This window comes from Strigops habroptila, chromosome 2 (assembly GCF_004027225.2).
Source record: "Strigops habroptila isolate Jane chromosome 2, bStrHab1.2.pri, whole genome shotgun sequence".
Taxonomy (NCBI): Eukaryota; Metazoa; Chordata; class Aves; order Psittaciformes; family Psittacidae; genus Strigops; species Strigops habroptila.
The window spans coordinates 115,043,972-115,064,701 of record NC_044278.2 but is presented as its reverse complement, the minus strand read 5'-3'; the positions used below and the strand labels follow the sequence as shown (position 1 = coordinate 115,064,701).

Below are 20,730 nucleotides of genomic sequence, written 5' to 3'. Positions count from 1 at the left end.
AAGAGAAGAATCTTTATATTTGGGACCATCATTAAAGGAATTGCAGACACATGGTTGCTTGTTTTTGAAGGAGTGTTAATATTACTGGGATTCCCAATACTCTCCTGGAAGCAAATGGCTGCTGTATTTTGACCTGGAGTTTATTTGCTGCATTTACAAAATGTTTAATGAATACAAAGGTAGTTCTGTGATCAGCATCCGAATAAAACATGGGTTCCTAGCATATTTGTTTGAGAGATCCTCAGCATGCCACTAAACCTTGTGTCTGTTGTTGTGGTCCAGGCTCTCCTAAAATTTACTTTTTGAGACAATCCTCTGGTGTTACTCTGTTGTAGTTATACAAAGTTCTCCCATCTTCGTGGCTTGAGTCAAAAGTAAAAAGACATGTTATTCATGTTTTTCCCTTACTCTGCTGCCTATCTGCCACTCAGATCACAGAATGATTTAGGCTGAAATGGACCTTAAAGCTCATCCAGTTCCAACCTCCTGCCACGGGCAGGGACACCTTCCACTAGAGCAGGTTGCTCCAAGCCCCTGTGTCCAACCTGGCCTTGAACACTGCCAGGGATGGGGCAGCCACAGCTTCTCTGGGCACCCTGTGCCAGCGCCTCAGCACCCTCACAGGGAAGAATTTCTTCCTAATGTCTAATCTAAATCTCCCCTCTGGTAGGTTAAAGCCATTCCCCTTGTCCTGTCCCTACACGGCCTTGTAAAAAGTCCTTCTGCAGCTTTCTTGTCGGCCCTCTTTAGGTACTGGAAGAAAAGAGCTGAAGTCAAACAAGACAGATTTGCTGATGTTGGGAATGGGAAATACAACATTTACAGCTATGAAACAGCTACATTTGATAGAAGGTGCAGTGATTAAGTAATACAGTCTGTAGTCCAGAAATGAAAACAATCCAATGGCAACATGCAGAAACTGAGCTTTCTGAAATCATCAGTTCACAGTCACATACTGAAGGACAAAGCTTTTATACCTTCATCACCCTCAGCAAGACTAACACAGTGTAACTTGCATTATAGTGCAAAGTGTTTGGAAACATCTTGGTATGGTGTCCTCCGCTGCCCTTGATACACAGTAACTCTACACCTAAGGTGAACTGGTATATTGACAATATCAACTTCTGGGTGAAGAAAGAGGGCTGAAGATGAAGCCAAACAAAGCAAAGCTGATGCTCTTAGTGGGAGCAAAAACATTCTGAAGATTTTACAAAACAGATATTTTATAAAAATATTACAGTAATTATCAGGCTTTATGTAATCCCATTTTGCTGGAGAGAATTGAGGTATTTCATGTGCCCTTTTTATTTTCTTATTTAGCGTTCTTCCTTTGTATGTGAGATGGATTTCCCCAGTAATGTTTTTGTTCCTAGCTTTAAAACATTCCTGGCGGCAATTGTGACCATTATCTGAAGTTTAAATATGTGTCAGTGGAGCGATCTTTGCAAAGAGATACAAGGTTTGGCAGCTGTATAGGGTGCAGACCTGTGGGTAACTTCAAGCTTGTCTTAAACACTTCAAGACTTAACTGGACTTTATGTATTTCTTGGAGCTATTTGTATAATGGTTGTTTTGTTTTTTTCTTTCAGGTTCATTGTAGGGAAAGAAGAAATCCCCACTCATTCATTCTCACCTGAAGCAGCGTTTTCAAAAACAGATAGAAAGATAAAGCCCTGTGAAAAAGCATCACAGCCAATGAACATTCTGACTCTGACAAAAAAGCTCATGGACAAAGTGTGAGTCAAAGAAAACAACAAACAGAACAAAATGAATCATTCTTTATTTAGCTCACTTTAATGTTTTGTTACATTCTGTTTGATAATGTTTTGTAATGCTTTTGGTTTGCATTTCATTGTTACTGGGTAGTTAGCAGTGACGAATGATAAACTCTAATAAAAGCAAAATTTAAGACATTTATGTCATAGCAATGACTTGCAACGTGAAATTGTCTAATGAGGGAGAGTAAATTCAGTCAGTTCTGAGTTGCAGAGTGGTGGTTGCTTTTTCTGCAGTTTTCAGCAAAACCAGCTCATGGGGTGGTTCTGCTGGTGCTAATAGTGATATTAAGGAGGGGAAATTGCACAGCAGCAGACCTTAGGTCACTGTAAGTGACCGTAACATCATCTTTTTGGGGAGCTACACTCCTGTATTGCATAAGGGGAACTATGTGAGAGCAGGATTGGTAGCATGCGGCCTGCCTCCACTGTCAGGAATTGCAAAGCAACAGCTGGACAGCTGAAGTTAGGTAAGATAGGTTCCCTCCTGGTCTACAGGATCCAAGTTACTGCCCTTTAGTATGAGCTTGAAGAAATGACATCAGATAGCTTTTCAGTGTAATATGTTCAGGTGAGGTACTCATGCTGTGCTTGATTTGTCAGCTTCAGGCATGTTGGGTACCACAAGGAGACATTCATTTACAGAGAAGATGGAAAAAAACCTGGGGTCTGTTCATACCACAGCTGTCAATCTTCACTGCCATTGATCTCTCCATGAGCAGTTTTATGACCATAAAACATATGACATGCAGGAGAGAAACAGGTCTTTCAGGTGCATTGTGTTCTCAAGGTAGTGGCTGTCTTATTTGCTCAGCTGATGAACAAGCATGAAGTGACCTGCATCATGTGGTGACTTCCTATGGTTTGCTGTGGGGTTTAATTGAAAAACAGGAGTGAGGTCAGCAGTCGCTTTTCAGGCACAACTGTTTTAGGCAACAAAAGACCTGCAAGGGGAAGACAGCTCCAGCCTTATGCAGATCCTTTTAGCTGAGTTGCTTATACCTATTTTGTCTTAAATACCTCTTATTCAATTTGCCAGAGACAGTTCATAGCTCCTCCACTGTTCATTAAATAAAAGGATCATGGGACTGTGGGTGAACAAGAGCATTTTTTCTTTAAGGTTTTGCAATTCCCAACTCAGACATTGAGAAAACTTTCAGATTTCAGTCCTACTGCTCTCCCAGGTTTCTCTTCCATATGGTTCTTTTCAGTATAATTGAGTCTAAATGCCTGTAACCTGATCACATTCTCATTACAATTTTTGCTGCATAAACTGACCTCACAGATGATTTATGGCCAATACACTTTATAGTACACGATTCAGAGCTTCCAAGATATTTGACACAGTATATAAATTGTGTAATTTATTTTGCATTAAAACTTAAATACTTGGCTATAGCAAAATATAATGTTCAGACCTGGTATGACATTACTTCTTGTAATTCTACATAATGCAGGGCTAACAACTGTACAATCCATGTGTCCCACCATCCCAAGCCAGTCTCTTTTAAATGCTCAAGGTCAAATTCTCAGTCTGAAGTAAGGGCTACATAAAAATCTACATAGTAGGAGAAATAGTGTAGAAGTGGAAAGCTTGTCATTGAGAGAAGTCTCACAGGGTATCCCTGCGTTTTTGTGTTCTGCGTTGCCCTCCAGTGAACCTTACAATGGAATGAAAGATATAAGGATGCAGATATCAAATACCCTTCCAGAAACACGGAGCAGAGACAAACTGTAAAGGGTCACATCACTTCTCCATGTTGATCACAGCAGAAAATTTGTTCTTTAATTTTGCATTTAATATGTAGCATGGCAAGAGGTTGGATCCAAGTAAGAGTGCAGACACTTCTTGCTGTACAACTCAAGTATTGTTAGTTTTTATTATCCTTTTATAGCATCATAAAAGTTCACAGTGCCCTTCAGTGGGTAATGGGGAGAATGAGTGGTGGGAAAATAACACTTTATGTATTTTTAGGCAAGAAAAATTTATGAAGTCTCCTGTTGATGATGCTGAAAACAGCTACGGGTTAATATGTGTTTCATTGTGCTCTTTGCAGGTGCAAACATGGCCCAAGGCACAGATGCTGTAAACACTACGGAGATAATTGCATCTCGTATTGTATTAAAGTAAGTGCAGAAAAAGTTAGATTGACAAACTCTGGCAAAGTCTTTAGTCAGAAAAAGCGTATACATACAGTGAGAAAGGAGCCTGTTACTCATTCTCCTATTGAAAATGTGACAAGCCTGAAAACAGGTTTTCTCAATTTGGGACGGGGTGGTGGTGGGGTTAAAGTTCCTGGGCTCTCAGATTAGCTGTAGTGAATGAATAACATACAAATGTGTGGGAAAACTTGGGCTAGCAAGCGAGGAACTCGTTTTAACTGGGTGATGCACTTGAGGGCTGAGCCCACTTGTGGCTCCACCCAAAATCACTCACCAGGAATGTGCTGCTCTGGCAAGCTGCTGCCCGGCCCCCCACCCGCTCCTCCATTCCGTTATTTTAAGGGCTCAGGGTAATGAGAGATTGGTCACAGTTGGTGCTCCCAGGAAGAGCTGTTCATGTTCAGTGGCATAATTCACCCTCCATCATTAATGCAATCAGCGCATGTTTTTTTCCAGAGGAATACTGCATAGACATTTAATTTGGCCAGCACTGGGTTGGCACAGGTGGTACCAACTGCTAATGCCTCTTTTAGGAGTTGGTAAGACTCCAAAAGATCTCCATCACTTAATCATTTATCTGTTTTTATATATGGGTCAGCAAAAATGGATTTGAGTATCTTCAGATGCTTTTGATAGCTATTACTTTCAAAAATAACTTCTTTAAGTTAAAATTCTACATACAACTAATGTTATCTCAGAAGCACTGTGCTTAAGTTTAGCATCAGGAGAGACCTAGCACAACATTCATTCATGTATGTTGATTAAAAACGTCATTTTGTATTGTGTTAACACTCTTTTTACAGTGCAGTGTATTAGCATACCACTGTGTAACATGGATATAAGTTGTGCTGGAGTTGGTAGGATTTGAGATGGTGCTTAAGTGTTCTGGTGAGTTACGATGAGAATATGCAGTAGAGCATTCATGAATAGCTCAGGAGAGATATGTCATTTTTCTGCTGTAGCTATGACATGTTTAAAAGAACAGATTAAAGTTAATAGTTTTACAAGCTCTCGCCACTATCTCAAGCCACATAATGTTTCATTCCCGAGCTCTTTTATTCAAGACATAACATCTCTGGGGGCACAGACATTCCTTTGCTCTGTGCTTGTGCAGTGCCTTGCCCACTAAGTTTGCTGTTCAGTGCTTCCTGGCCTGCTTTGTCTCTCATTCCCTGAATGCTCGTGTTTGGTCAGCATCCTCTGGGAAGCAAACATTCCCTGTGCCTTCATTTGCACAGTACTCTGTGTTTCCCCGTATCATCAGTGTCTGGCCTTCACAATCAATGTCCAAGACTGCAGTGATTATATTCAAAACAAAGAAGTGATTTTGTGGGTTGGCATGCTGCATTTCCAGATCTCTGCTGATGGTAGTATCTCCTAGTGTGCATCTTTTTCCATGGGTGCTTTGCTATGACTTCAGTCTGCTGCACTTTTACATAAAGTGCTGTCTTTCATTACTTAGGTTTATTTTACAGTAATTAGCTCTTAACTACTGTTAGCCCAGACTTGCTTTCTGAGCTTTTTATTACTCTCACACAAAACCCTTATGCATTCTGTGCTGCACACTGAGCAGTCAAATCTCCAAGTACATTCATAACACTGTATTATTTTACAAGTGCAGTTAGAATAAACAAGTAAGAATTTTTGTTCAACTACTAATGGAACTGATGCCTTTTCTCCATGGAAAACTGTCATGATCTGCTGGAAGAATAATTGTGCATGTGAGTAAAGAGAGAGGTGGTCTGACCACTATGGAATATAATGAGCTTGAAATGCCTTTAAAACAGAAGGGTGACTGAGAAATAGGAATTAGTCTTGTTAAATTACTCTAGTTGAGAGACCCAAATCTGATTTCAGGTTGTGAGTTCGTCAAATTACAGTAGACCAGCCCCACGGTACTCTCTGTGTCCTTTCTTAAGTGAGTGGAGAGATGTGTTAATGATGAAAAGAACAGGAGGGGAAAAAAAGGGGATATTCAGTAGTCTCTGGTTTATTCAGCATCATTTTTTCAATGTTTCTTAAGCCCTTGGAAGGGGATGAGGGGAGAAGAAAACCCAGCGGATAATGGAGCTGAACTAGGTCTTGATCTGACTAAGAATAAATTTATGAAAGACATTTTTATAAGGCTGTTCTCTCTTTAGATAAGCCACTTGTGATTTTAAACTATACTTCATTCTTGTGCCAGTCTTATATAGCATTTTAGTGTAAATTATTCTTGACTACAATAGCATAATCAGGGAAATATCACTGAAGAGGCAGCCAGATCTTTGAATTTCCTGCCTTTTCTGGGAATTATTAAATTATAAGAGAAAAAATTCCATTTTGATGTATTTGCATTCTTAAAGATCCAAAATCCTTAAAGCATTTTCAGTTCTTTCTATGGCCATTCCTGGAGTTGATCAGTAGTAACTGTCAGCTGACATGACTCAAGCATGTTTTTGTAATTCCATATCTGTAAGGGAACTTTCCAATCTAATAATGATCTGATGAGCTGCTCACTGCCAAAATTTCCCCTCCGTGCTATATTTTCCCTTACCCTTGAGCATCTCATCTCATTATCACATCTGAACTTTAATTGCCATTGCTTGCCCTTTTCCTCCTGCTTCACATTTAAATGCATGTTGGGTAGTTGGCAGAATTCATTATAAGTATTAAGTAACATTTAGTAATGTTACCACCTGATTTTATAGACTTCCCTTCACATTTTAAACACTTAAAATGCTTCAGATTTATAAATGTCTGAAAAGAGCTACCAGAAGCACTCAGAAGATACTGTTCCTCTTTTGGATTCCACTTGATTACAAGGAGGAGACATTATCCAACAGTAGTAGCCCAGTTGTCCATTTGTTCTGCTGATGCTGCTGCTGATGCCAGATAATCCTCGCAGCTTACCTGATGACCAAGATGATGAATATGAGATTATTTTCTGGTTATAGTAGTCTCTGCATTCTGTCTCTTGAAGGAACATGGGCTACTGATTTATTTTAAATATCTTAACTAATTCCTAACACATTACAACAGGTTGACTGAGGTTTGGTATGTTATGGAACTCTGTTCACATGCACACGTGCTTTTCTGAATTTGAGTTATTGCCAATATCTCGAGTGTACTATTAACTTTCTCAAAAAACAGAAGGTTTGTTTAATGAGGTTTGCAGATGTGTAGTTTCACCATGCTGCTGCTTCTGGCTGATCTGAGTCCCAACTCAAAATCTTTGTGCTGAAATGGCTCTTAGCAGGTTTTTTCCCTCACTTATGTTTATTAGTGTCCTGTGTATACTCTGCTGTTTTCTACCTCTGTTATTACTTGAAGTCTTCTTATGGAACATAAAAGTTACAATATTTGGTGTTAATTATGAGATGTAGTACTTTCTGTGACTCTGAAAAACACCTGTAAGGCTGCATCAAAAGAAGCGTGACCAGCAGGTCGAAGGAGGTGATCCTGCCCCTCTGCTCTTGTGAGACCTCTCTTGGAGTACTGCGTACAGGTCTCGTGTCCTCAACATAGAAAGAACATGGAGCTGTTGGAGCAAGTCCAGAGGAGGCCACGAGGATGATCAGGGGCTGGAGCACCTCCTGTATGGAGACAGGCTGAGAAAGTTGGGGCTGTTCAGCCTGGAGAAGAGAAGCTGCGCGGAGACCTCAGAGCAGCTTCCAGTGTCTGAAGGAGGCCTACAAGGATGCTGGAGAGGGACTCCTCATTAGGGACTGTAGTGGTAGGACAAGGAGTAATGGCTTCAAACTTCAACAAGGGAAGTTTAGATTAGATAAAAGGAAGAAGTTCTTTACAGTGAGGGTGGTGAGGCACTGGAATGGGTTGCCCAAGGAAGTTGTGAATGCTCCATCCCTGGTGAATCTTAAGGTCCTTTCCAACCCAAACCATTCTATGATTCTATGATACGGATCCTGTTTGATGTAATGAGCTAAATAGAAAGATTTTGTGCATAACTTCTTGGCATTTGGTGCACATCAAAACTAAACCTCAGTCCTTCAGTTCAGCACTTCTGAGAAGTGGAACTTCCTCATTCATAGCTACAGCATCATTGGATTTCATTACTGGATGTTTAACCACAATAAAATTTTATGAACTCTGTGATGCATTATAAAGTTGTGTAGAGGGCAAAAATATTTTGAGTTTCTGAGTTTGAAAGGTTGCTCGATCAAACCCTTTGCCAGCTGTCCCTGTAACTGGAATTGTCTCAGTGTCCCTGAGTATTTTCCAGAAAATGAACTACAGAAATCATGAGCATTGGGTGCCTGCCTTACTTGCCAATGGTGAGTGTACATAGTTTTCACATAAGGCATCTTCCAAAGAACAGATTTAATTCAGAATGATTTGGGAAGTTCAGCCATAGGGTAAGAATAATGATAGGAAGCTTTGGAGGAAGTTGTAAGAAACTGGGGAGAAGAACTTGGAAAGAAAAAGTCAGTGTGGTTTTGTGACACGGTATAAAAAAGCAGATCTGTATCCAAGGTGCAGCAGTAAGAAGAATTCATTGGAACCCACATTATCCTTTCTCAGTAGCTCTGCACATAATCTCCCTTCCAGTTTTGCCCTTCCTCTTGCTACAGGCATCACTCAGGCTCCAGTTTGATTGAGGGAAAGTACATGAGCACTGTACTGGTGCTCATTGCCAAGCCACCAGGGTCACTCTCTAATTCTCACACTTTCTGAAAGTTATTTTTGTGGACTTTTCCCTCCTTTGGTGCTTTCTGCAGACATCTGATTGTAGAAGTGCTCCTTTTTTCCACTGCATTACTTTCCTCTCTATACCCGTTGTGGTTAAAAGCTGGTCGGTAATCTGGAAATGAAGTCATCAGGATTATTTCAAAGGACAGAGTTTTGGAGCAGAAGAGAAATAAAGAGTTTGTCCCTTGAGGCCTTTCAGATATTCACTGAAATTAAAGGAGAGTCAATTGACTGTGATTTTATTACCTTTGCTATTTTACAGGGGAATCGGGGGAAAAACCCCTGATCTTGAGTTTGAAGGTGGGGATGCATTTTACATAGTGTCTGCAGGGTGGGTTTTAAACTGCTCAAAGTCAAAAATAAGTACTTCTGTAGATGTTTCTGCTTTTCCTTTCCCTGAATTTGTGGTGTCTAACCACAAAATCTTTCTTTCTTTTCTCTAGGGCTTCATTAGGATGTTTAGCATCGGTTACCTGATCCAGTGTTGCCTTCGGATTCCATCCACCTTCCGGCATCTGTTTACACAACCATCCCGGCTACTTTCCCTCTTTTACAACAAGGAAAACTTCCAGCTTGGAGCTTTTCTGGGATCTTTCGTCAGTATATACAAAGTAAGCTTAAAACATACAGAAATGGCAAATGCCATGGGTTTTAATTCACTTTTCAGAATATCACAAAGAGCTAAAAAGTCTAGCCACTGAATATTACTGGTAGTGTTTGCTCTACAGCAACAAATTCTATAGTATTGCAGTAATCAAATCACAAATAGAAAACTAGTCTTTCATTCTGTGCGCTCTTTCTATCATTTCTGAATAAACCAGATGGTTTGTGCAGCATGGTATCAGGATCAGGAGATAGGGAGTACTTCAGAGAAAGTGAATTCATATTTCAAAGTGACTTGCTGTTCCATAACAATATCTTAGTGCAGACACAAGTAGTGACTGCACTAGCAGCAGTGTTGCCACAGAGAAGCCGTTTGCAGATTGGTTTTGACTCCAATATCTGGAATCCTTACTTGACGCTAAATAGCTGGAGATTGCAGAACATGCATCACATGTAGCTGAGGAGACATTGCACTTACCACTTGGAAATGTACCCTTCTACACCATTATAAAATGACAGATTGCAAACTGATGGGCATTCACACAGCATTGTTGGGATTAATCAGATGATGTTTATTTATGCCAAGAGAGAATGTGACGAAGCACACACCCTAAGGGAGAATATATTAAATAGTGCAGTGCTGAAGTGGCTTTTGCACTTTTACAGTCTTAATCACACATGTTGTTTTTCAACTGCCACTTTACTGGCTCTGCAAAGTTAAGATAATTCTGTATTATTCTGTGTAAATATTACTTAGTGAAAATTAAAGCGAGTGTTATTTGTAAGCAAAACAGCATCTCACTTGACTTGCAGTCACGTTGAGAGACAAGAATTCGTAAGGTTACAGAGTTTAAAATCTCTGATGGCAAAGTGTAAATGGGCTGGTCAGAGTTTATTTGAAAAATACATTTTTGCTCCAGCTTTAAGAAAAGAGCCTTTCCTTTAGAGGAAAATACTTAAATTGTGAAAGCTGCAATAATTTTGATGTCTTTTAAAGGCTTCAGTTGCAAAGTGTAATTTAGTTCTATAGATACTCATTTTACAAGGGTAATGTGCTCTAACCTTTACTTAGAGTAAGTAAAGGAGAGTATAGGAGCTGAAATACAGGAGATTCCAAAGAAATGTAAGAAAATACATTTTCATGTGAGGCTGGCCAACAGTAGGAACAGGTTGGCCAGTGAAGCTGTGTAGTCTCCATACTTGGAGGTGCTCAGAACTCAACTGGACAGGTTCCTGAGCTACCTGCTCTAATTAGATCAGCTTCAGGCTGGAGCAGATGATCTCCAGAGATCCCTTCCGACATAAATCATTCGTTCATTCCATGAAGAGCACACATTAGATGGATTAAGAGGCTGACACACATATCTCAAAGTAGACATCAGGGGGTTGTTATACTGAACTATGTAATGTTCTGTCTTGTGCCATCAGCATTGGATTGGGCTTTACTGAGCAGATCTTGAACCATTTAGAAGCAAACAGAAATTTACCAGGGGTAAAATTTGGAGACAAAGTATGGCTTTCCAAAACAGTTGAACAAAACAATGCAAAGGATATGTCAGATGTGGAACAATCTGGATCGTTTGGTAACATTCAGTCATCCAAATGAAATACATTTTAATGCAGCCTGAGCCACAATTACTTGCATCCATTCTGGCCTGGGCAGCTGTGTATTGTTGTCTGTGTCAACAAACAGGTTAGTGTCAATTTCGTGGTGTCTTTTAGCCATATGCAGTTCTAACTTTTTAGATTAATGTGTTTTCCTAGTTCTAGAATATATTAGATGTATGGGAAAACCTCAAGATGTTTGGTGTGTAGTTGAAAACAGACTTTATCATGGGAAAGTCCAGACAACTACAGCAAACAAAGATGATGTGAATTCAAGATTAGCTTTGGAATTAGATTGGTATTCAAATTGCATTGATCTGCTCTCTGATTTTGAAAGAAATGGTAGTGGTAAACTGTTAATTAGAACACTGAAATATTTCAGGTACTGTGGATTATGGGTATTTTCACATTACACTCTTCATTCTTACTGTGGGCTATATTAGTAGCTTATAGAGGAGTATCTCCAGTCTGTGTGTTATGAAAGAGAAATAACTAGGGCTAATCCTGCTCTCTATTCACCTCCAGGGTACTAGTTGCTTCCTGCGTTGGGTACGAAACCTAGATGATGAGCTTCATGCACTTGTAGCTGGTGAGTCCATGAAAAGTTTGTATTGCCTCTTGTCTGTCCTGCCATTCCGTTTTCAGACTCCCATGATGAAAATAGAACTGTGTATGTCAAGGTTGTGTCGTGTTTCAGGTAGCTTCAAATAAAAAGCTGCAACTAAAATTGTAAGGCAAATTCAATCAAATGGTGTGGGGTTTATGGTCAGCTTCAAGGACTATATACAAATGTAAACTTGTCCTTTATTTTCCAACTGTAGAGATGTGAGGTTCAAGTAGTGACTCCTCCATACGTGACAGAAGACCCATTTGAAAGGATGGGCTCCACCGGATCCAAAGAAGGACCCTTTGCCATGAAATCTGTGTGTGGTGCAGGCCCTTCCCTGCTGTTTGTGCATCTATCACATATTGGAACCTCAAGGGTCTCTCTTCTTTGTGGGATGAGAGAGGAAATTTAAGCCCTGAGCTACAGCTTTGTTTCAGGGTTTCAGAACTCTCTTTTTAATGACAAAATCCATATTTTGAGGGGCAGCACAGGGACATCACTGAACTTTGTTGCAGCAACAGAAAACAATCTTATGCAGTGTCTCCTTGTGCAGCTGACATCCTGCAACATAAATCACAATCTTAACAATACTTTTCTTATTGTTACAGGGTGTCTAGCAGGAATTTCCATGATGTTTTACAAAAGTACTACTATCTCTATGTATCTGGCATCCAAATTAGTAGAGGTAAGATATTACCCTTGTAACAGAGCTCTTTATTTCATCTATCTTTTCAAGGCACAAAAAGAAAATGACCTGCACAGGCTTAGTTGGACAATTCCAGTATAATACAAAGCTGTGTGGCAGTGGTGTGTTTCAATAGGTGTGTGCCAAGAGGCAGTGCCATTCCGTGGTCTCATTCCTGTCTTATTTTCTTTTCTGTGACTCATTTTAAAAGTCCTTTATCCACTGGTCTCCATGTATGTTCTCCATGAATTTTTTTAATCTCCTGATAGCCCTTTGCTTTGTAGCTTTTACAGATTTTTTAAATCTGGAAGTTCCAAGAATGTCTATTCTGCCAGAAACATAAATCAGACCTAGTCCTTAATTGCAGATTTATTGCCAAAAGCTACAGCTTCACTTCCTGCCTTTGTTCCCTAATTTTGGCATTCAACAATCTGAGATAAGTCAAAATAGCTTAGGTTTTAGTCTATAGCTGGAGCTGGTTGTCAGTGTACTTCAACTGATTGAATTCCCAGCTTTGCAATGAACTTCGTTCTAATTACTGTTTTTCGGGCTTGAATTATGACTATGAACTTGTTAAAATGAAGAGCCCAGGGAAGAATAAAGTTTGTAGAGTTTGGGTTTGTTGATGAGACTTTGCTAACCAGTTTCTGATGTCTTACTGTGCTTTTTCCATAAAATCAGGACTTAGTCATGGTTCTTTTCCTGACAGCACCACTGGAATAAGTTGGGAACATTCTCCTATTATGTATCATTCCCAAATCACGAAGTTTTCTCCTGCAGACCTCAAGGGCCTCATGCCCTAGTGATATTTATCCACTTCCACTACCAGAGCAGAATTCATTTCAAAGAATATAAAAAGAAGGAACCTTTATTCTTGTGAAGCATAAAATTAAACATAAAAAGGGAAGATATCCTCTGTTTATTCTTGCTCCTGGTAATCCTAGATGAAGCTCTGAAGGTAGTTCACATGTTGTTATATAAAAACAAATCTGTGTTATCCATATTGATTTTTAGAACACCAGTTGTAAAAAAACCAACAGTATTATCTTATAATGCTGATGGTTTTCTCTGGACTTTGAAACATTGTGGTTGCAGTGAAATAAGAAAAGTGCTGTGTGTTCTTTCTTGCTTTTATCATCTTATGCAAGCCAAGGGTAACTGACCGAAGAGGCGTGTGCTGCTTTGGAAGGTCAAGCTGTGCTCAGGAAAATAAACTTTACATGTTTTCTCAGAAAGTAAAGTATGTGATTTCAAGCTGTTCAAGAACAGTGAATATTCACTTTGTTGGAAGAGTTATTGCATTGTTCTTTTGCTTTTTTAAAATGAAGAATTCAACACAGCAAACATTCCCTTTTTTATCTCTAAGATCTGTACTACCCTTTTTAACACCCAAAGCTGTTGCCAGGTCCTGTTCTATGCATTAATAGCCTCTCACTTTATTGATCTTGGGTAACCTCTATAAGCCATCTCAATCAATGTCACATTTATGGACATACACAAAAATCTAGGAGCATAGGTTAGTAATGTTGACGTGTTTTTCTGAAATGATACAAAGTAAAAAGCTACTTTTATTTTGCTTCACTCAGCATTTTTTTGCCTGTTTTTACAGACTATATACTTCAAAGGCATTGAAGCAGGAAAGGTTCCCTATTTTCCTCATGCAGACAGCATCATCTATGCCATTTCCACGTCAATATGCTTTCAGGCAGTAAGTATGACGTTCTTTAAGTCAAATGCTGAATGAAACGAGGAGCACAGAGTTACAGTGATTCCAGCAAGATGCTGTGAATCAGGGCTCCTGCTTTTGAGTGTCACTGTGGGAAGATCATTTCTAGGACTCAGATTTCTAATATGCTTGTAGCTGAATACATTATACAAAGCATTGAATCCTTTGGAAAGGATCTTAAAATGCATTGACCCAGAGGATGAACATAAATGCAGGGACTTTCGTAAGCATATGAAAGGACAGTTTGTCAAGGAGACAAATAATATATTGTAATATTTTATACCCATAAATTTTTTAATCAACTAGAAGTTTTCACTTTCAGTTAACTTGAATTAAAATTGCCTATTTGAAAAAATCTGCCAAAGTTAGTAAGAAAACCTGAAGTTTTTTGTTCAAACAAGCTGTAGTTATCATCTTTTGCACTTCCCAAGTCAGTTACATGCCTTCAGCTTCAGTCCTCTTATCAGCTGCATCAGCTGGAAAGCTCCTTTCAGTGGTACCCAAATTACTTTGCTATTCTACTACATCTCTCCATTTCTAGACCTGCTGCTGAAACATCCAACTGCATGTTTTCTGGACCTCCATAACTATATGTATTTTTTGTACTCTTCAATAAAGATAATGTAAAATGACCCTAAAGCAGTCTCTTCTGCTTAACAGGACAGTGCCACTCCTCCTCCTCATTGCTCCCAAAGGGAATATCTCTCATTCTAGTATCAAAGAGAACTGATATTTTAATGCTTGGGATGTGCCTAAAGGTCTGCAGCATTGAGATCTCCAAAATAGCTATTGGCAAGGACTGTCGTATCAGGCTAACAGAAATAATGTTCATATGAGAAAAGAGGAAAGGGTTTTTCATTACTTAATAACTGATTGGAAAAAGACTCCAAGAATAGAAATAAATTGCTAGGTTTAGGAGGGAGGAAGGAAGGGGAAATTAGCAAAGGGATCTGTGCTGAGACATTTGTTACTCACTGTATTCACAAGTGACCTGGAAAAGTAATGAAATAGAAGACAGGGATTTTGGTTATATAACATTATTTAAGATATATAACATAAAATATAAAGGTGACTATAAGAAATGGTAGATCTCAAAATGCAGAGTGGGATAAAATAGCACGTAAATTTGGCATCCACAAGTGCAAAATTGTGTGTGTAGGAATAATAAGGATTATTGCTGCTTTCTCTGCAATGAGAACTAAGTTATCTGCCACCACTTTTGAAAGGTAGTCTTGTGGGAATATCAGTGTGCTGGGGTGGCCATAGAGAGCGTTGCATTCAGCTGTGAGCTGCTTGTCTGCTGGTAGTTCTGGCCATTGACAGGTGATCACAGCTGCTTTCAGCCCATGAATTAGGAGATGACGTTTTAAAAATTAATTTACATATATATATATATTTCCATAACTATCCTTTCACTGGGTTTCGCAACGTTCTGTAGCAGCTGAAGCTTTTCCCTGGCACTCAGCAGGCTCTGACAGAGTTCTCTCCTTGCAGGCTGTCATGGAAGTTCAGAACCTGAGACCTTCGTACTGGAAGTTTCTTTTACGACTAACAAAGGGCAGGTATGTAGTCAGGGGTATGTTATGGCTTGTCCAAACACATCATTGATCACACTCAGCTTTCCATGTCATTTGCTGTCAACAGCAGAGCTGTAGTAGTACATATGGGCTAATTTCCTGGGTATTTACTTTGCTTTTCAGCTGGTTTCCAGGCCACTGGAAGTTCTTTGCTGCTGAAGTGACGTTGCTGGGTTTAGTCTAATGACAGGAGCAGAGACTTAAATCTAGTTAAGACTATTTAGCAGATGAGGGTTTTACTTGAAGCCTTTTTTACCTTTAGTTCACTTGGAGGGTGGAATGCTTTCAGATTTCAGTGGAATACAAAGAATTCAGTAAACAACTATACAGGCTAAAGAAATCAGTTTGTGCAGTGATTGCCAACAAGGTATTACTACATGTTTAATAGCATTACTAGAAATGTCAGAGTATTTCCTAAGGATACTTTGGAGATTCAGTAGGGTTTTTTTATAGGCCATCTATTTAAATTCAGAAAGGAGTCTTTTTTCTTGGGAAACTAATGAAGAATTTCCACTGATTATAACCATAATTTTACACTGTAATATCTTACTGGGTATTTTTCCTCTTTATTTGCTGCAGGGATCTAAAATGACGACCCTTTAAAATAGGTTTTGCTGTAGCTGATTTCTAAAAATACAATTTAGTGAAGTGTACACTATTACACTGATGTGTAAGGCATCAGTGCAAACATCAGAAACAAGGCTTCCAAATCTCAGTGTAGATCGGGTTAGGAATGGGATTATAAAAGGTAACATCTGTCATGACAGTAGGCTCTCCAGACTATAAAAACACAAGTGAAATCAGAGGCCAGTCCCTGCAGCATGTTGAACCTGCATTCCCCATGGCACAGCACCCTCTTAGCTGGACAGGAGGTGACTCACTACACTACTAGACATCGTAGGCACCTTTTGGCATGCTCGGAGGCAACCTCTGAGGCCATACAGACATGATACAGAGCTGACATCAGTGCATGTGTCCAATATTGGACATTTTTTCCCTCTTTTGGAATTATTGGAAATAAATGAAATATTGAAAAATTGAAAAAATTGAAATATTGGAGATTTTTCCCTCTTTTGCTAATCTTAAGATTACTTTAGTTGAAAGAGAGGAGGGAAAAGAAATTCTGTTCTGCTCATTTCTTTTATCTGAAACAAATTCCTGTAATAATAATTTTGACACTCCATAGAGGTGATTTCTTTTGACATTCCATGGGTCTTTCACTCTACAGTTTTGAATGTAAAGAAATGGAAATAGATTGTAACACCCATAAAACTGTTACCCAGACATGGTCAGGCATGGCCAGAGTTTGCTCTGCTGACATGGGAGAGAACAGCAGCATGTTTTGACCTTTGCTTGTGGAGTTAAAAGTAGAATAGGATTCTCCACTTTTTCACAAGTGTGTTCTATGAGTACATCTACACAAAGCACTACTAAACACGTGTCAAATGTGGTTTCTTTTTAATCTTTATTGCCTGAGAGTAAAAACTGGCAGTTTCTAAATAGTGCAGGCCTGTCTATAAAGATTGGGTTGTCTTTCATGAAATAAAATCATTTCAACAATAATTTTACTTTTTAATAATCAAATGAATAATCCATTCCTGTCTTCATTTCTCTTCTTTTTCAGGTTTGCGCTCATGAACAGGAAAGTTTTAGATGTATTTGGTACTGAAGCATCTAAGAACTTCAAGGATTTCACACCTAAGCTTGACCCAAGATACACCGTTGTACCACCAGAGCTACCGTTAGAGCTGTCTTGAACACAGTGGTATATCTTGTCGTTGAATGTGATCAGCTTTTTGTCCTGAGAAGTTAATTAACTTAACAGTTGTATATATGGAGGAGGGCTTGGGCTCCACTTCAGTATTATTTCAATGAGAAATGCTTTTTACCAATCAGAAGTACTGAAGCTTTGCGGGAAAGTGTGGCTTAATGATTAAGCCCCTTCCATAAGCAGGAACTATTTTTGGATTACTGTAGTTGGTTGGCAGTCTGGTAGATTCCTGAATGAATTAAACAAATGAGTAATATATTTAGAGAAGTAAAAGTATAAATTATACATAACAACTTCAAAAAATTCTGTAGTTCACACTAGTAAAACTAAAAGTAATTCTTAATTTAGAAAGGAAGACAATTTGGCATAGTTTAGGTCCAGCATTTTACCTGATCTTACAACTATTGCAGTCAGGTGAAAATGCCTCCTTGGATTTCTAAATTGTGTCACTGCCCACTGGTTATTTAAAACAGCAGTATTTTTACACAGCTATGGCTGCAAAATAAGGGATTCCTTTGGAAAAGAAAATGCATGTTAATACAGAAACCACATTCCAGGGCTGTGAATCCCACTGGTGATGCGGATAACAGAGAAGGCAAGTGGGAAGGCGGTACTGGTGGCTGCTGCGCGGCGAGGAGCAGGGAGTGTGGCTGTCGGGATCTGCCAAGTGGAAAATGACACGAGCAGTGGAGGAAGGAATGAAACGTTCTGGGCTCCGAGATGGTGCTGGAAACAGCCGGCAGTTCCAGACCTAAAAAAAGCCAAGAACAAAACAAAACTCCCCCAAAATACACCGAAATTAAATGTTTGTTTTTAAAGGGCTCGACACTGTCACTTTAGATGGCATGGGGTTGTTTGTCAAGCTGCAGCGCCAGCCAGCATTTCAAGTGTTTCTTTTAAAGAGAGCTGACCCCCTGAGGTTAGGCTCAGAGAATGGTTTTGATGGTTGTTTTAATAGTATTTTTATCTTGTACTTGGTGAAAAGTGGTTTTCCATCGAGCCATCAGCCACGACTGGGACAGTTACACTCGATTTAATGGGGTACTCAGTGCAAATAACTACCTACACAAAATCCATCTCAATTTTACCCTGAGTATTCCTGCAGATAAAGAGTTTGCGTTCTAAAGCGAGACCTTGGCGTGCTAATTGCTGCTTTATTTTTGCTTTTTGGGGCTCATTTTTATTAGAATTCATTCAGGTGATGCTGAATGGTGGTCGTTACCTAGAGCTTAAGGAAAAGATGAACTATATTCACGTTCAACTGAAGAGAGACCAGGTAAGCCAGGGAATGGAAATTGCAGTAGGTTGCATGTGTTTTAAAAAGAAAAAAGAACAAGAAATCAGTATTTTATTGGGAGTCTTTGTGAGATGATATGAATTGGATTAATGAATAGAATCTTCGTCTTGTAACACAGCCTTAAGCATATTTTAATTCCCACTAGTTTTCTTATTACTGAATATACAGTAATTTTTATCAGATTTGTAGAAATGTCATGAAAATTGTACCTGTCTGTGCACAAAACCTGCTTCTTCATCAGCTACTGCAACAGTGATGCTTTATCGCTGGTACTAAAGGTGCTTCATCCGTGCTGTTTGCAGTTGTCCAAGTTAGTGTGAATAAAGGTCTGCAAGCTAGTTTGTATGCAATATTTTATTGCTTGAAATCTTATATTAAAATTCCTCAAAAGGAAATAAAAAGTTAATTCAACAAGAACTTTTAAAGGATCATAATAGGTTTGTAGTGTTTTTTCCACTGGAATATGGTCTGAAATATTTGACCTTGTAAAGTCTGAGAAGTTATATATTTTAGGTAATATGTTAGAACTCACACACTATATTATGAATACTTTGTAGTGTAACTATGTACCATTCCCAAACTTAAAGATATTTTATAGATGGATTCATTCTCTTCACTGGAATGAGACTTGTGATTGTTTCTCTATTCGAAGTAAGAAAAATCCAAGTACTACATCTCAGCAGCTAAACTACAGTTTTGTCTATGTTTTCCTGCTTCCAAAATCCACAGTCCTTGTAGCGAATTATTTTCATGTAATATAAAGAGAAATTAAAAAGTTATAAATTATTTTTATTCAGATCAAGTATATGTAAGAGGAAAAAGAAAATAAAGTCCTAATGGTTTTCCCAATAATAAACAGTTGCTGCTTGAAAATGTGACTTTTTGTCTATGTTGTTGTTAATAAGCCTTCTGGAGTAATAAGTGAAGTCATACTTGGTGGTGAAGGGATGCCAGGAATGTGACTGAGGATTTAAATTGTATGGATTTGTTGCAAAATATAGTGCTAACACGGTGTAAGTGAAGAGGTAATGCCAAAAGGGACAACTCCAGCTCTGTGCTTCCATGGGTAGTCATGCAGCATGGGTGGAGGCTATGTCATGTTGAGCAGAGGAGCCCCAAGCTGGCGGTGAAGGCCATGGAAAGCTGCATGGCTCCAGCTCTGCCCGTGACTGAAATAACAGTGATTCCTCCCACCTGATGTGGCACAGCTCCTTGGGGGTTTCATTGTATGATGGATGGCTGCCTGAGCACGTCAAGCTGCTTGCAAGTAGAAGTTGATGTTGTAAAGAAGAATCCAGAGGGGAAACTTGCTCTGTGGGAAATGGTGGGTCAACCTGTAGCGTTTCTATTTAGGCTGGCTATAAGGAAGAAATTCTTCCCTGTGAGGGTGCTAAGGCGCTGGCACAGGGTGCCCAGAGAAGCTGTGGCTGCCCCATCCCTGGCAGTGTTCAAGGCCAGGTTGGACACAGGGGCTTGGAGCAACCTGCTCTAGTGGAAGGTGTCCCTGCCTGTGGCAGGGGGTTGGAACTGGATGAGCTTTAAGGTCCCTTCCAACCCAAACCAGTCTGTGATTCTAAATACTGTCTGGAGGTTTCCATTTCCAGATTCATGTTTCTAAGCAATAAGCCCTTCACCAAGGAGGCTGTCGTTACCTTCATCCCTTGCTCTGCACCCAGAAGAATCCAGCACTGGGGGTACTTGCAGGTGACTCAGTTTGGGGATCTCACTTTCACGAGTCAGTTCCATTTCCAGAACAGACATGTTTCCTCCCACTCCTTCGGGGATACGATGGAATAATTTGACACTTTCTCTTGAGCCATACAGTTTCATGGGCTTTCTTACTATTTAGTAGAAGATCCTGAATGTTCTGTTTATCCTGTAGGTACTTTTACAGGAAGATCTGAGGCAAGGCTATATTTTGTAAGGAGCCTAAAATTGCCATTGTGGATGTACTGGCAAAGTCACGCCTTACTCTCCCTTGCCGTTATCCATGTTGAAATGGGATTGCTTCACTGGGCACACAGCACCCACCTTGCGGGTGATGAATTATGTCCTTCCACCTCCATCAAACACGACACTTGTTTTACCAACAGGCTCCTTTGAACGAGGAAACAGAAATGTGAATTAGAGCCCGCTTTGATCTTAAGGACTCTTTTTTCCTGGCACAGCCCCAGGAGTTTTCCTTTGCTAATTAAGACAGAGAGTGGTCAGAGGAATTCTAACTATTAATGC

The 20,730-nt window shown here is 39.5% G+C and overlaps 1 protein-coding gene across 2 annotated transcripts in view; it reads left to right on the top strand.

The window, feature by feature from the left end:
• Nucleotides 1–19,376, top strand: part of TMEM135 (transmembrane protein 135) — a 164,266-nt gene extending 144,890 nt beyond the window's left edge. The window contains exons 8-16 of one of the 2 annotated variants that reach the window (XM_030476722.1): nucleotides 1,590–1,736; nucleotides 3,833–3,902; nucleotides 9,071–9,238; nucleotides 11,361–11,424; nucleotides 12,051–12,127; nucleotides 13,737–13,835; nucleotides 15,348–15,415; nucleotides 17,055–17,195; nucleotides 17,759–18,915. In XM_030476722.1, coding sequence (XP_030332582.1) covers nucleotides 1,590–1,736; nucleotides 3,833–3,902; nucleotides 9,071–9,238; nucleotides 11,361–11,424; nucleotides 12,051–12,127; nucleotides 13,737–13,835; nucleotides 15,348–15,415; nucleotides 17,055–17,187 — 826 coding nt within the window. In that variant the 3' untranslated portion in view covers nucleotides 17,188–17,195; nucleotides 17,759–18,915. Of the gene's footprint in view, nucleotides 1–1,589; nucleotides 1,737–3,832; nucleotides 3,903–9,070; nucleotides 9,239–11,360; nucleotides 11,425–12,050; nucleotides 12,128–13,736; nucleotides 13,836–15,347; nucleotides 15,416–17,054 lie in introns of both variants that reach the window. The other variant, XM_030476721.1, reaches the window with a different exon arrangement.
• The last annotated feature ends 1,354 nt before the right edge of the window (nucleotides 19,377–20,730 follow it).